General features: G+C 45.7%; 1 protein-coding gene across 3 annotated transcripts in view; it reads left to right on the top strand.

The window, feature by feature from the left end:
• The first annotated feature begins 2,187 nt into the window (after positions 1 to 2,187).
• Positions 2,188 to 15,111, top strand: part of FSD2 (fibronectin type III and SPRY domain containing 2) — a 31,098-nt gene continuing 18,174 nt past the window's right edge. For 2 of the 3 annotated variants that reach the window (XM_082388500.1, XM_082388501.1), the window contains exons 1-8: positions 2,188 to 3,257; positions 3,408 to 3,503; positions 5,187 to 5,417; positions 6,793 to 6,815; positions 7,836 to 7,957; positions 9,967 to 10,122; positions 12,520 to 12,654; positions 13,396 to 13,546. In XM_082388500.1, the coding sequence (XP_082244626.1) occupies positions 2,613 to 3,257; positions 3,408 to 3,503; positions 5,187 to 5,417; positions 6,793 to 6,815; positions 7,836 to 7,957; positions 9,967 to 10,122; positions 12,520 to 12,654; positions 13,396 to 13,546 (1,559 nt within the window). In that variant the 5' untranslated portion in view covers positions 2,188 to 2,612. The remainder of the gene's footprint in view (positions 3,258 to 3,407; positions 3,504 to 5,186; positions 5,418 to 6,792; positions 6,816 to 7,835; positions 7,958 to 9,966; positions 10,123 to 12,519; positions 12,655 to 13,395; positions 13,547 to 15,111) is intronic. The other variant, XM_082388499.1, reaches the window with a different exon arrangement.

The following is a 15,111-nucleotide window of genomic DNA, read 5'->3' as shown; positions in this document are numbered from 1 at the left end:
AATGTAAAATGGTACAGCCGCTTTGGAAAACAGTTTGGCAATTCCTCAGAACGTTAAACAGAGTTACCGTTTGACCCAGCAATCCCACTCCTAGGTATATATCCAAGGGAGATGAAAACATATATGCACACAAAAACTTGTACACAAATATTTTAGCAGCATTATTTATAATAACCAAAAGGTGAAATCAACCCAAATGAAATGGGAAACAGTGCAAATCACCTGATGAATAAACAAAATATGATATATCCATACAGTAGAATATTATTCAGCCCTAAGAAGAAATGAAGTACTGACATATGCTACAACCTGGATGGACCCTGAAAACATTACGCTAAGAAAGAAGCTGGTCACAAAAGACCACATATCATACAATTCCATTTATATGAAATGTCCAAATAGGAAAATCAGTAGAGACAGAAAATAGATTCGTGGTTGCTTAGGGCTAGTGGAAATGAGGGAGTGTGGGTGGTGATAGCTAACGGATGCAGAGTTTCTTTTTGAGGTGATGAAAATGGTCTAAAATTGACTGTGGTGATCATTGCTCATTTTTGTGACTATACTAAAAAACCATTGATTTATACACTTTAAACAGGTGAGTTGTATGTTATGTGAGTTATGTATCAGTTGAACTATTACCAAAAAATAATATAACATAATGGCAGTTCTGTGCCGAGAAGCAAGCAAGGACTTTATAGTCCAACAGAAAGTGTTCATCAAGGTCCTCCAAGAAGCAGGCACCAGATGAGATTAGATATACAATAATTTGATTAGGGGAAACTCTTGTATGAGATAAAAACGGGAGGAAGATGGGAAAGGCTGAGAGAGCTGTCAGACCATGATGCAAGTCTGACCCCGAGTGAAGGAGAGGAGGAAGGAGGGTTTTGAGGAATCATCCTAACCTGCCATGTCCTCTAAGAAAGGTTTGGCAAGACTGTCAAGGAGTCCTCCAGCCAAGATTTGCCTCCAGAGTAGTTTTGTGTCAATCAGAAATGGATCTGCCTTAGTGTCCCTGCTACACTTTGTCATTGGATGGAAGACGCCCACAGGAAGCATGTTCTCCGTGCAAATGTGACGATGGCTTTCAGAGTGTAGCCAAAGCCCCTGGTCAACTGGATATCTGTGGCCTCTATAGTTGGATATCTGCGAGGCACAGTCTTATGGCCGCCACACACACTAAGGTTCAAATCCCAGTTCAACAACTAACTAGCCATTGACCTTGCATAAGATACCCTCTCGGAGCCACTGTTTCCTCATCTGTAAAATGAGGATAACAGTAGTGCCTACCACATAGAAGAATGTATATAAACTGCCTAGCACAGGGACTTCCCTGGTGGTCCAGGGGTTAAATGCATGGGGTGCAGGTGCGAACCCTGGTCTGGGAACTAAGATCCCACATGCTGAGTGGCCAAAAAAAAAAAAAAAAAGCTATAAAGTAAAATAAACTGCCTATCACAGAAAAAGCACACAGTAAGTGCTCAATATGTGGTAGCTACTACTAATATTGTATTTACTGCTACTATTATTATTTCTTTCTAGATTTTGTGTACCTCCATTAAAATAGTGGACCTCATAGTCTATACATAGAGTACTCTGTTTATTTTACTTAGTATCATATAGTAAGTCTTTTTCCAAGCTATCATTTGCTCTCCCTAGTATTTTAAAGGCTACATTATATTCTACAGGGTGTACATATCCTACTTTACTTAACCATTCTCCTAATCGTTAGGGTTTTACAATTTTTTTTGGCTATTATAAAAAAAGGTTTTGGTGGACATTTTTATATAGAAATAATTTTTTCTGCTGTATTTGAGATTTTTTCCTTAGGGTCCTGGAAGAGGACTGTTAGGTTAAAGAGTGTGAACATTTTTAAGGCTCTTGATCCATGCTGTCACACTTGTTTTCCAGAAAGGTGGGGCCATGCATCTTCTAACCAACAACATGTAAGAGTACTCACTTCACTGGACCCTTACCCAGCCTTGGGTATCAAAAGGCAAAATGGCATCGACTTATTTGTTCTCTGTTACTCATAAGGACGAACTATTTTCCAAATGTTTTTGTACAAGTAATATTATATGCAAAAGAAATTATTTTGTAAATTCTCATTGCTCAGTAACCTACTGAGATTTTTTTTTTTCAAGTATCACAATGTTTATTGATAGATACAAGTATATAAAATCAGGGCATGAACATGAGATTTTTCTTTTCAATTAATTCATATAATTTGTTTAATAATAATTGCCTGAAACACTTCCTATTATTTTGCCTTTTGAGATTTTTAGGTTTTTTCAATGTATAGAGGTCATTTGTTAGTCAAAACAATTTATGTTTGTTTTTCTTTTTTCATAATTTCTCCTGTCTCTTTTAAGCTTAGGAAGCCCATCCTCCTGTAGAAAGCAAACCTTTCTTTACAGATTGTTTAAAGTGAAACTACAACTGAGCTGCTCAGATGATTTTTTTTTTTTAATTGTGAATAAGTTGAGCCCAATCTAATGACCATCTACTGCAACGACCTTCTCATAAATAGGGTTTTGTGTTCTAGGATCCAGAGTATCCACTAAGAACTGTCCAGGAAGAATCCTGCTTGTGCAGAAGTGCTGCCCAGAGCTACGATGGAGGGGGAGGCGGGGGAGGCACCAGGGCTGGGCAGGCCCGCTGCTGCCAAGGACTTCCACTTTCATCACACAGATCTGTACGACTCTGAAGACAGACTGCAGATCTTCCCAGAAGAAGACACTCAGATGAGAAGAGAAGTAGTTCAAGCCGAAATGACCAATGAGCCAAGAGAGCCCATGAAAGGGAAGGCTCAGAGAGACCTTGGAGAGGAAGTGGATGAACTTGTCCATCTGTATGGACTTGAAGATGATCACGAATTAGGGGATGAGTTTATTGACGAAAGCATGCCCAGAATAGAGGTTTCAGAATATCCTCCTTATATGATGATGGGGAGAGAGCCACTGAGGGAGCGGAGAGACTGGAGACTTAGTGGTGAGGCTGCTAAGGCTGAAGACCTGGGCTTCGGGGCATGGGGCTCGGCAGGCCAGTGCCAGGACTTGCGGGAAGCCTATAGGTACACCCACGGCCATGCCAGTGAGGAGTATGAGTGCTACGTTATCCCAGAGGAGGAGGACGAGGAAGAAGCTACCGATGTCTTCTGTGTCACTTGCAAAACTCCAATAAGAGCATCGGAGAAGGTTTTTGATGAGCACAAGGAGCACGAGGTGACCCCGCTCCGTAAAGCACTGGAAAGTGCCAAGGTAAATAGATCACCTCAGTTCTCCTTTCTCTTGATATTGCATTTGAATCTCAAGTATGTAGGCAGGGAATAAATCTAAAATGCCTTCTACAAAAGAGAGAGAGAGAGAAAACATAGCATTAATGTCTTCTTGGGATCCTTTGTTTGATAGGATGAAATTCACAAAAACATGTACAAATTGGAAAAGCAGATTATTGAGATGGAAAATTTTGCAAGTCACTTGGAGGAGGTTTTCATCACTGTGGAGGTAAGAGCACGCTTGATGACCCAGTCAGATACTCATTGCTTCCATCAGCTGTGTCTGGTATGAGTTAGGGAATCTGTTTTCTTGGAACATATGGTGTCAGTACTGCTCCTCTTCCCTCACCCCTCTTTCTGCCCTCCTGTAGCACAGTGGGCACGTACCTGTGGAACTGATTACCTGGCAGCATTCCCTACTGAACTATTAGCTCTCATGGGCTGGGTCTTCGGTGTCTTTATAGCTCTGGTCCTACGACAAGGTAGGACTCTTTCATGGGCCAGCCTGATAAGGCATTGCAAGACACCCATCCTGTCATTGATAAGTGTTCTTTTCCTCGGCTGTTACCTATTTCTCACAAAATCAATAAGTTTCTGTGCCTGTCGCCAAACATGTCATGGTCCCCTGGGTGTGCCTAGTAGGTGTGAAGTCTACTGCTGTGATGCCAGCATGCAACCTAGCCATCCAGATGAGGTAGCCCAGAAATAAGGACCAGAGGACTTCCGTGACCCCTCTCTTCATGTGGATGTTCTCATTCTATTAATGCAGCCTCAGATTGTATCAACAGGTGCAACTCATATGAATGAACTAAGCCCTGGGCCCCCTTCCCGTGAAGCTAGACTTTCCTCCCCACCCCCAATCTTAAAAGGGAGGGCAGCTATTCCACTAATTCCCTATGGAAGGCACAGAGAAGGGACAAGAAGCCCTTCCACATCTAAGCATAGGGTGGTGGGTGGTAGGAGGGCAAGTATACAACAGCCAGGACAGAACTCCCTACCCTCTGTACTGCCAGCTCACTCTCAGATCAGAGCAGCTTCACCCTCAGTGAGGACTCTAAGCTCTTCCTTTTACACTCAACACTGGTGGGGGTCACCTACTGCTTTTCCCTCTCTTTCACCATTCTGAGCAAGTCTTAGAATGTGTACACAGTAGGTGCTCAGTAAATACTCCCTGAATGATTGATAAGAGCCTCTTCTTTGGAAATGTCTCTGTTATCTAATAAGGATGGTATAAATCAGAACTCACAGAGCTCTCCTGGGCTTCCAATCTAATTTAGGGGGACCAGGATTTGATATGCTTTAATTAATGTTTCTCATCCACTGCATTCCAGGATTAAGTACTGGCACAACCCTCTCTCTTCCTTCCTGCCTTTCCTCATCTATTAGGCAGCACCACCCGGCTTATTCCCCTTCCCCTGCATCTTTTTCTTAGTTGATATGAGAATCTGTGTGATCCTGATGTTTGTATAATCCAAGCATCAGGGAGTGGAAGTGAGTGTCACAAGATGTTGAGAGCTCAGGAGGGAAAGACAGGTGGGATTCTCCCAGGGCAGACATCTCCATGTTAAGGTCCAAAGTTCCAGTGGCAGGCTGACTCATCACTGGCAATCTTCCTGGTCCATTGTCATGGTGATGGGAGGTGGCTATAACAGAAGTGGGTGGGGTATGGGGAAGAGGATTGCAGAATGCGGCCAGCAGAGAAAGCAGTAATTCTTGTTAAGATTATTGCTGGGGTTCTAGATACTCCTGGTCCTAGATATCCTTTTGTCCACCTCAGCACCCTGGCAAGCGATGTTAAGACAACAGGGAGGGACTAAAACATCTCTGGATAGATACATTTTCATGCCCCAAATAACTCTGTAGTCAACATACATGCAGTGAAATGATGGCTGAGATCAACTATTTCTTGCAGGAGAATTTTGGAAGACAAGAAAAAAACTTTGAGTCACATTACAATGAGATCTTGGAAACACTTGCTCAAAAATATGAAGAAAAAATACAAGCTCTAGGGGAGAAAAAAAAAGAGAAGCTGGAAGCCTTGTATGGACAGCTGGTCAGCTGTGGAGAAAATCTTGAAACCTGCAAAGAACTGATGGAAACAATAGAGGAGATGTGTCATGAAGAGAAAGTTGATTTCATTAAGGTCAGTAATGAAGTGAAATGAAATAATGAACTGAAATGACAATTATGATTAGAGTAGGTTAGATTGTCCCCTCTCTGCCTGGAGATGTTGGAACCAACTTTCACGGTCAGCATCCATTTGATTCCACTGGATGTATCACCATGATGATACATCCTTCGTCTCTCTGCACAGCTTCGCCATGAGTGGCTGAGCAGGCTCATACACAGCTGACCCTTCCCGCCACCATTGCTCAGCTAACACCAGAGTCTTTGTTCCTCTGTCCTGGTTACCCAAAGATTTGTGCCCTCATTGTGAAGTGGGGCAAAAACGGTGCTCTGAGGGGACTTCACCGGTGGTCCAGTGGTTAAGACTCCACCTTCCAATGCAGGGGGCACGGGCTCGATCCCTGGTTGGGGAACTAAGATCCCACATGCCGCAGCCAAAAATTAAAACAAACAAAAACAAAAAACAAAACAAACAAAAAACAGTGCTCTGAGACTTTTGTGGCCATCTCAGACAGCCTCCTGGAGGTCTGGGGAGAAAGATCTCTAGGCTAAAAAGGCACCTCCTGTTTCCCAGTTACAAGTGCAGCCATTATACATCTCACTTCATAAGCTCAGACATGCAAAAAAAAAAAAAAAAGAAAAATCCATCTCTTGATACCCTTGAAATCCACTTCAATTTGACCCCAAGTCCCCATGTAGCCAGACTGTGGGAATTTCAAGCTCAGAGATGGGGTCTCCTTTCTTTACAAAGTCCCACAGGAATATGGGGCAGCAGTGGGGTCCAGGATGTGAGGGAGGGGCCCTCAGCCTCCAGAGCTTCCTAATTACCAAATACGGCCTTTACATTGGCCACGCCACAGTGGTCCTTCCAAGCCCAACAGCGCCTCCTTCCTGCCGTGCTTGGGGTGGCGAGGGAGCTGTGACCCAAGCTGGACAGCAGGTGGGCAGGCACCATCAGAGCCCTCAGTACTACTCAGACCTTTTGAACCAATGGTTCCTCAATATCACTGTAGCTCAGTGACATAATCCAGAATGTAGAGAAAGTGATATATATGAAGATATCGTCTCTGTTATTTATGACGGTGAGAAATTGGAAACAACCAAAATGTCCAACAGTAGAGTGAACGATGGAGTTCCTATTCAATGAACTGTTACACAGTCTTTCAAATTGATGATCCAGAAGACCATTTGTAACCTGGAAAGTGCTCACATAATGTTAATGGGAAGAAACTATACAGGTGTCATAAGGGTCATTTTTGTTAGGGCATGGGACATGGCTGATTTTTCTCTTTTACTCATTTCCGAGTTTTAACATATGTTTATATTATTATATTGTTTGAAAAAGAAATTTATTTCCAAATTCAATTCAATATTTTTTCTCTCCTTTTTAGGACGCTGTGGCTATGGCTGACAGGTAATACTTTTGTTCTGACATGTATTTTCTTTTTCGGTTTACCTCTAGATATCCAACTAGATATCAGTTCCACTTGGTTATATGCTCCCAGTTTCAGCTTTTGTGTCTGCCCCTACGAGTAAATAGCACTGGCTTTGGAAGGACAGTATGGGATCACAAGGACCCTCTAGTACCAAATCTTAGAATCTCAGAGCTGGAAGGGAGCATATGATGAGGCCTAGCCTGCAAGCCCAGGGTCAGATTTCCTCTCTGAGCCCCTCCTTTCACCAGGAGGAACAGAGATCATCCCCAGCATCCCCCAGCTGGGCCAGGACCCAGACTGTGTGCTGCGGAAAGCATGCACGTTATAGAGTCAGACTGGAGTTTAAATCCTGCTACCCCCATGACCTTGGGCAAGTCCAACCAGTCTAGGACCCACCTTCCTTACCTACAAACAGGGATAGCTTTATGGGAATAAAATCAGACAATGTCTGTAAAGCAACAGGAGCACTGAAGCTCAATAATATAAGGGTTAAGAGCATGAGTTTTGGCAAAAGACAGACATGGTTACAAATTGTGCCTCTGCTACTTACAAACCCTGTGATGGCCAGGAGCAGGCGCAGAAGACCCAGAGCCCCGGTCCATGGTCATCGACTTGAGGGCACTTGACCATGTGGAGAGGGAGCCCCAGAGAGGCTGTATGTCTTTGGGGCCTGGGGTGATGTGGGGTGGGAACTCCCAGGTCAGCATCGGAGGATCTTCCAGAAGGTGTGGATCAGGGGCTCGTAGGTGGACATCCTCCCACCCCCTACCCTCTGACATGACCCCACCCCTTCTCCTCTCCTCAAAGGCGTAAACCAACTCGCCCATCCCCGTGGGTGACCTCGTAGGTCAGTCACTGAAGCGATGCCAGAAGGCAGCCCGCAGCATGTTAAAATAAGGAAATAAAAGTTCAGCCAAGAAGCCCTCATTGCTTATCACTAGTGACCCCCGAGGAGAATGCCCCTCCATTCTCGTTAGTGCGTCTTTTTATACCCACAGACTCAGAAAATTCCTGAAAACAAAAACAGATGTGGAAATCTCGGCGCAGCCTGAATTTGAAGACCAGACCTTGGACTTCTCTGATGTGGAGGAGCTTATGGGCTCCATTAACACCATCCCAGGTGCGTATCTCACTTGTGTGCATACTTCACACTGGTTTCCCTGAGCTTTGAGTTAGAAACTTTGATGGCTAAAAAAAAAATCATAAAAATTTAGAAACAGGCATTTTCCCCCCACCAGCTGCATGAGCTTCATGTTTTTGTCCTTATGGCTTGTAAGGGTGAAAACAGAGGCTGACCTTCCTGGGGTAAATACCCACCCTCACTCTCCAGGGTGCCAACATCTGGTCCCAGAAAGCCTAATTTACTCCAAGCAAGTATCCCAAATTTTATTTCCTCGACTGTTGTATTTATGTTCCTCCCAGTTGGCTGTTTTTAGCATAGGGTTAAGAGATGGGCTTTGGAATCCTATGGAGCTGATGAGAATCCCAGCCCTGCTACTTCCTAGCTGTGTGACCCTGGACAACTTATCTAACCTCTCTGAGCCTTGGTTTCCTTGTCTGTAAAATGGACATAATCATGACTCATGGGGACATGGTGGGAAATAAATAAGGTAATGTATGTACAGCACATCACATGGTGCCAGGTAGCTCTTAAAAATCTTATTGTGATAACTTATTTTTAAGAATACTACAATTTAGCTTTTATTGATTGCTCACATTTTCTTTCTCACCAACACCCAGCAACATTCTGAACAATGTTTTGTATATCATTTTGGGTTTTTCCTTTATACAGATTTTTTAAAAATAAAAATGGAATTATTCTGTTTTGTAATCTGTTTTTTTTTAGCAAAACAATTGTGATGAATATTTTCTCACACTGATAAAGTCTTCTACAACATCACTCTGATGGCTATATACCTTAATCTGTTTACTTAATCCTCAACTGTTTGATGCCGAGACGTTTCTAGGTTTTTCACCATTATAAACCATACTGCAATGAATGTCCTTAATTATAAATCTTGGAGGCCATTCTTAGACTCACTGGGTCAAGGGGAGATTTCACTGAGCTATGAAGTCCTTTGGATGGTCTAGGGATGGTGTTGCCCAAGTAATCAGGCCCAGTCTTTTGGAAGGAAAGGCACTATCGCCCAAGTCAGCACTTGAGAAACATGGAGATTTTTCATCACCCTCCTGCGTCCAGGTCCCATGTAGACCATCACCCTCCTGCTTCCACCTGGAGCCATCCCTCTTCTTACTGCATCCCCTAACAGGGCTGTTCTCTGCAGGGTATAGAAGGGCATCTTCTGTGCATCCTGAACTCCATCATGTGGAGATACATGTTCTTTCTCTTCTCACCTTTGTCATGTTAGGGTCTTCCAGCCCCTAACCAGCAAGGAAAGGCTGAGTTCATTCCTTTAAGTCTTACCTGGACTGAACAATTTCAGAATTTGAAAATAAGGATGTTCTTGAAAGCTTGGGATGGAGGGAGGTGCTGCCATTGGAGAAGAATTATGGAAGAAAAACAAGGAGTGTTTCTTGGTTGTAGGTGAGCCTGTGTGGGGCTGGGGGAGGCAGAAATATTAACCTACAGAGAAGAAAAGAATTAACTCAGTAGATGGACTCTAAAGAAGTTGGTTCTGAAAAGCACAATTTGGCCAAACCCAATCTTCTCTCATCATAATGAAGGAGACGGTTGTTGGATGGGTCCCCCAGAAAAAGCAAGGCATCCCTGTTGAAGGCTTCTTTCACTCCTCTGTTCACTCCAGGGCTGAGGGCAGCAGTGCTGTGGTCCTGGCTGTCCTGCCTCTTTGGATGGCATGGAAGGGTCAGAGGACCCATCCCTAGGTCAGGACTTACAAACCATACCCCAGCCTGAATCGCTGTCACCAACCCCACCTCCTCTAGCTTGTGTGGATTGGTCAAAGCAGGAATGGACATACCGGTTGCTTCAGGCTCACGGTTGGGGGGTTTGGCCTTCCCATCCCTGTCTACTCTGGGCTGCCTCTTCCACCTCCAAAGCCCAAGGATGCATTGAGGGATCGGTTGTCCTGTAAAAGGGGCCATTCCCAATCCATACCTCTACTTAAGTCTCCTCATTTGTTTTTGTTTTTCTCTGTTTTCCTTTTCTAGCTCCTTCTGCTCCAGTGATAAACCCACAGGCCCCCAACTCAGCCACAAGTTCCTCAGTCCGAGTGTGCTGGAGCTTATACTCTGATGACACCATAGAGAGCTATCAGCTATCCTACTGGCCAGTGCAGGACAGCTCGCCTGGGAAGGACGGAGCAGGTGAGGCTCTGCCAGGAACAGAACCACGCTCCAGAACAGCTAAGGCCCCTCAGAGGCCAGGGCCCTGCCTTCCTGGAGGTTGGGAAGGTAGAGATGGGATGAACCTGCACACCTGGCTCCTTGGAGCTGTCTCGATCTGGGAACTACACAGAGGATGGGATGCAGGCAGGTGAGCATGGCAGAAAGGAATAGGAAGGCAAGTTGGGGCCTGACTGGGGAGGATCACAAGGCCAGGCTAAGGTATGTGGAGTGTATCTACCGCTGTTGGGTCAGAGTTGTCCTTGGGATAAGTCTCTGGCTGCACTGTGTGCAAGAGGGGTGGGGACACCCCTCCTTGAAGAGGCCCAGCTGGACTGGCTGGGCTCTAGCCCGTCCTGGCATGTGAGTGCGGGCTGGCTCTCCTCAGAGCAACCCTGTGTTGGGAGAATCTGGAGGGTTAGTCTGCAGACTCCCATGGGGGCTGAGGGGGGTTCTGCAGCCTGGGAAGGCTGCTCCTGATCTGATCCACATTCCCAGATGGAGCCAGCTGCTGGGAATGGCCCCCAGCCTCCACTGTGGGCAGCTCTTGGCCCATCCTCTTCCCAGGGAAATGGAGCTGGCAGGCCCGGGTTTAGGGCTGAGATATCTGCCTACCCACCATAGTAGATAAGCCAGTCTCCTATTGAGAAGGGAGAGTCAAGAGAGCAGAGGAGGGGACTTCCCTGGTGGTCCAGTGGTTAAGACTCCAGGCTCCCAATGCAGGGGGGCATGGGTTCGATCCCTGGTTGGGGAACTAAGATCCCACAGGCCGCATGGAGCAGCCAAAAAAAAAAAAGAGAGAGAGAGCAGAGGAGCCCCAGTTGAGCATCTGAAGGAATCAGGGATTAGGGCCAGCCTGGCAGGGCCTGTTCTGTGTGCATGGGGTCAGAGTGAGATTGCTGGATCTCCATTTTATGGATGAGTAATCTGGGACCTAGAGAGAAATGAGTTGTCTGTGGGGACACTGTGAGTTACGGCAGAACCAGGATGAGAATCAAGTCCGCAGGCTCCCTGCCCAGAGCCTTTCTCCTTGTACTGGGTCATGCAGGTGGAGGGTTCTATGTGCCGAAGGTGAGGATGGTTTATCTGCCCAGGGATTTGTAAGGAAGGGGAATCCTTGAGAAAAGTAAGTTTAAGCAATGATGAGGGAGAGTGAGGGTGGTCAGAATAAGGATTAAAGAGGGCGTGAGGGGGGCCGGGGGAAGGGGAGATTTGAAAAGGGAGATTGAGGACCAAAAAGTCAGATCTGATCGATCAGTCAGTTTTTGCCACAAATCAACCCTGTTGGCACCCTCCGCAGAAGAGGCCATTGTGTTGGGGCTTTGTCCTGGGGATCAATAAAGATCTTTAATGGATCACTTTGTTATAAAGGAACTGATATCAGAGAGTGGATTAATGACTTATTACTGCCTTTCAAGAGTCTGGGGATGTTTGGACGTGTATCAGTTAGCTTTTGCTGTGTAACAACACCCCCAAACACACACATGTACACAACATATTGGCTAAAAATGACAAATATTTATATTCATTCATTTGTTGGGAGGGGCAGAACAGGGGTAGGAAATTCAGAGGTACAAACTACTATGTATAAAATAAATACGCTACAAGGCTATATTGTACAGCACAGGAAATATATCCAATATTTTATAATAACTTTAACTGGAGTATGATCTATAAAAGTATTGAATCATTATGTTGTACACCTGAAACTAATATTGTAAATCAAAGGTACTTCAATTTTTAAAATGACATTTATCTAAGAGTTTGCATGCCACAACTAAGAAGCCCGTGTGCCACAACGAAGATCCTGTGTGCTGCAGCTAAGACCCACCACAGCCAAAATAAATAAATAAATAAAATTAAAAAATAATGGCATTTATGATTTATTATAATTCTATGAATTGGCTGGACAGTTCTTCTGGTCTGGGTCAGCTTGGTAGGGCTGGATGGGCTAGGATGGCCTTGCTTATATGTCTAGGGCCTCAGCTGCAACGGCTGAGGCCTCTGTCCATGTGATCTCATCCTCCAGGAGGCTGGCTGAAGGTTGTTCCCATGGAAGTGGAAGCATTCCTGGCAGGAAGAGGACAAGGCCCCTGTGCACCAGCACCTCCCAAATCTCTGTTTGTACCATGTTTGCTATAGTCCCATTGGTCAAAGCAAGTCACATGGTTAAGCCCAGCTTCAAGGCATAGTGGGAAAGACCAGACCTCTCAATGGAAGGATCAGCCGAGTCACGCTGCCGAGGGGCATGCATACACAGATGGGAGGAATTGGTGGCCAGTTCTGTATCCATTACAGGGGAAATAGATTACAGCGCAATGAACTTGGAGCCAGTTGGCCTATTTTAGGGTTGAATTCTTGTCTTTATTTTTTCCCCAGCGTTTACGATGACGGTCAAAGAAACATATTGCTCAGTGACAAACCTTGTGCCAAATACCCAGTATGAATTTTTGGTCACAGCTCAGAACAGGGCTGGCCTCAGCCCCGCCAGTGAGTGTGCAGTGTACATGACAGGTAAGGGGGCCATTTGTTTCTGTAGCAGGACCTTCACTGAAGGGGACACAGAGTCACGGCTTTCTTGACGTGGCAGGGCTCTTGATTTCACCTGGAAGGGCAGGAATAGCTTTGCATTTTTTTCTTTCATTTAATACACCAAATCTATATGCCTGATATGGCAGGGACAATTTCTCACAGCTGGTCTCAAAATATCAAAAAGTACTGCTCTTGGACACAGTACCATTTGAACCTTGCAACCATCCTCCATTCCAGGAACATCTGAAAGGGATTCCCTGGTGTCTCAGTCCATTTGGGCTGTTATAACAGAATACTACAGATTGGGTGGCTTATAAACAACAGAAATTTATTTCTCATGGTTCTGGAGGCTGGGAAGTCCAAGATCAAGGTGCCAGCAGATTCAGTGTCTGGTGAGGACCCTTCCTGGTTCAGAGGCAACTGTCTTTTTTGCTGTGTCCTCACATGGCAAAAAGGGGCAAGGGAGCTTACTGGGTTCTCTTGTATAATAAACCCCTTTGACCCTCATGACCTAATCACTTCTCAGAGACTCCAGATACCATCCACATTGGGGAATAGGTTTCAACATATGAATTTGGATGGGGACACAAATGTTCAGTCTATAGCTTTCTATTGCACTGAATCTCTTGTAGTAAGAGAGTGCTTGTGATGTCTGCCCATGCTCTGGACCACAGGGCTGGATGTGAACAGGTTTGTTCATCTCTCCCTTTCCCCTGCATTTAGCTCCTTGTCCCCCCATTATAAAAAGCAAAGAGATAAGGAGCTGTGAAGAGGCTGCGCTGATCTGCTGGGAGTCTGGGAACCTGAATCCTGTGGACTCATACACGGTGGAGTTGACCCAGGCAGAAACGCCGGGAGCCTCGGGCGTAACTGAGTGAGTCATGAGGGGCGTTGGCTGGGCACGAGAGGCCTTGACACGGTGACACAGCTTAGGAAATGTGTGGAGTCTGGAGAGAAGGTCAGAATTTGTGACACACAGGAACCCTAATTTTAGGTTGCTTAGTTTTGTGAGAAGTAGCTGGAATGCTACCATTGAAGGTGAATGATGGATGAGTGAATAAATGGTAAACGTCAGGTTTGCTTTCTTAGCCCAACCAAGGTTTACCATCATTCATTCAACAAGTATTGAGAGCATAGGTGGTGCCTGGGCGTTGGTGAACCAGACAGACAAATTCCCCACCCTTACAGAGCTGACAGCCGAGTTGGGGGAAATAAACCAAAACCAAGAAAACAAATGCTTAAAATACACAGTGCTATGAAGGGAAAAGAAACTCAATGAAATAGGGAATGCGGTGGAGGTGGGGGCTTACTTTGGATAGAGTAGACGTCTAAACTGAGACCTGATGCATGGGAAGGGCTGAGGCCTGAGACAGTGGATGGAGGCAGCACCTGGCCCCTGGGCAGGCGTGAGCTTCCTGTACTGGAGGAACCAGGAGACCCACCTGGCTGGAATTTAAGAAGTAGAGAGAACTGTGAGAGGCAGAAGTGAAAGAGATTAGATTTCAGTGTACAAAGAACATCGTGTCCATGGTAGAAGGCTGTCTGGAGGCTCACATTCCCCTTTGGTTGGCAGAGATCTGGAGAGGTTCACAGATAAAAGAGGGCTGGACTCAGTGACCACAAGGGCCTGCAGATCCTACGAATCTACAGCTGTGTACAGTGGAGGAAACATGGATGTACCTCTGGGTTACAACCAGGCAGTGCAGAAGCTTGTGGAAGGGGAATGAACCAGGCAGCCCGGTACCAGCCACCAAGTCCCAGGGGCTGCCCTGCTGTGTACCTACCCAGCTCTGGAGAAACGGAAGAGAGGGGTTTGGTGTCAACAGATTCTTCCATGCTAAATTCAGGGCTTGGGCCCTGGCCATCTATCCCACCCACCCATTTGCCCCAGGTAGAATCCATATGTCCACAAGCGCATCAGGGCTGCTGACCTTGGTGATCTACTTCTGGGGATCCTCAGAAGCAGGGCAGTGAGTCCAGTGGTCTGGCCACCTGAATGGTTTGGATTTCCTTTGCAACTTGTGCTGATACTTTAAGGGCGCCTGATACCTGGGACAAGCCCATTATGACTGGGGTCATCAGAAGGCTGGTCAGTGACCTAGGTGATCTGGGATGGTGCTGACTCTCCTAGTATAAAACTAATCATGGCATCCTGTTGCTCTGGAGAAAAGACAAAATTCCTTCACAGGCTCTGGCCCCTTCCTGCCTCTTCAGGTTAACCACACCAGCTCTCCCTCCTCCTCCGGTCCCAACCACATTGGTCATATTTTAGTTCCTCCTACTTTCCACGCTTCTTCCTGCCACAGGGCCTTTGCACATGCTTCTTCTATGTAGGAGACTCTTCTATTCTCTTTTTATCCAATTACCTCCTCGTCATTCTTCAGAGTTCAGCTCAAAAGTCACCTCTCCCCTACTATACCTTCTATAGTACACTGGCAA

Source organism: Balaenoptera borealis, assembly GCF_965194805.1.
Source record: "Balaenoptera borealis genome assembly, chromosome: 3".
Classification (NCBI taxonomy): domain Eukaryota; kingdom Metazoa; phylum Chordata; class Mammalia; order Artiodactyla; family Balaenopteridae; genus Balaenoptera; species Balaenoptera borealis.
Note: the sequence above shows the minus strand (reverse complement) of the source record. Positions and strands in the feature narration are given on the sequence as shown.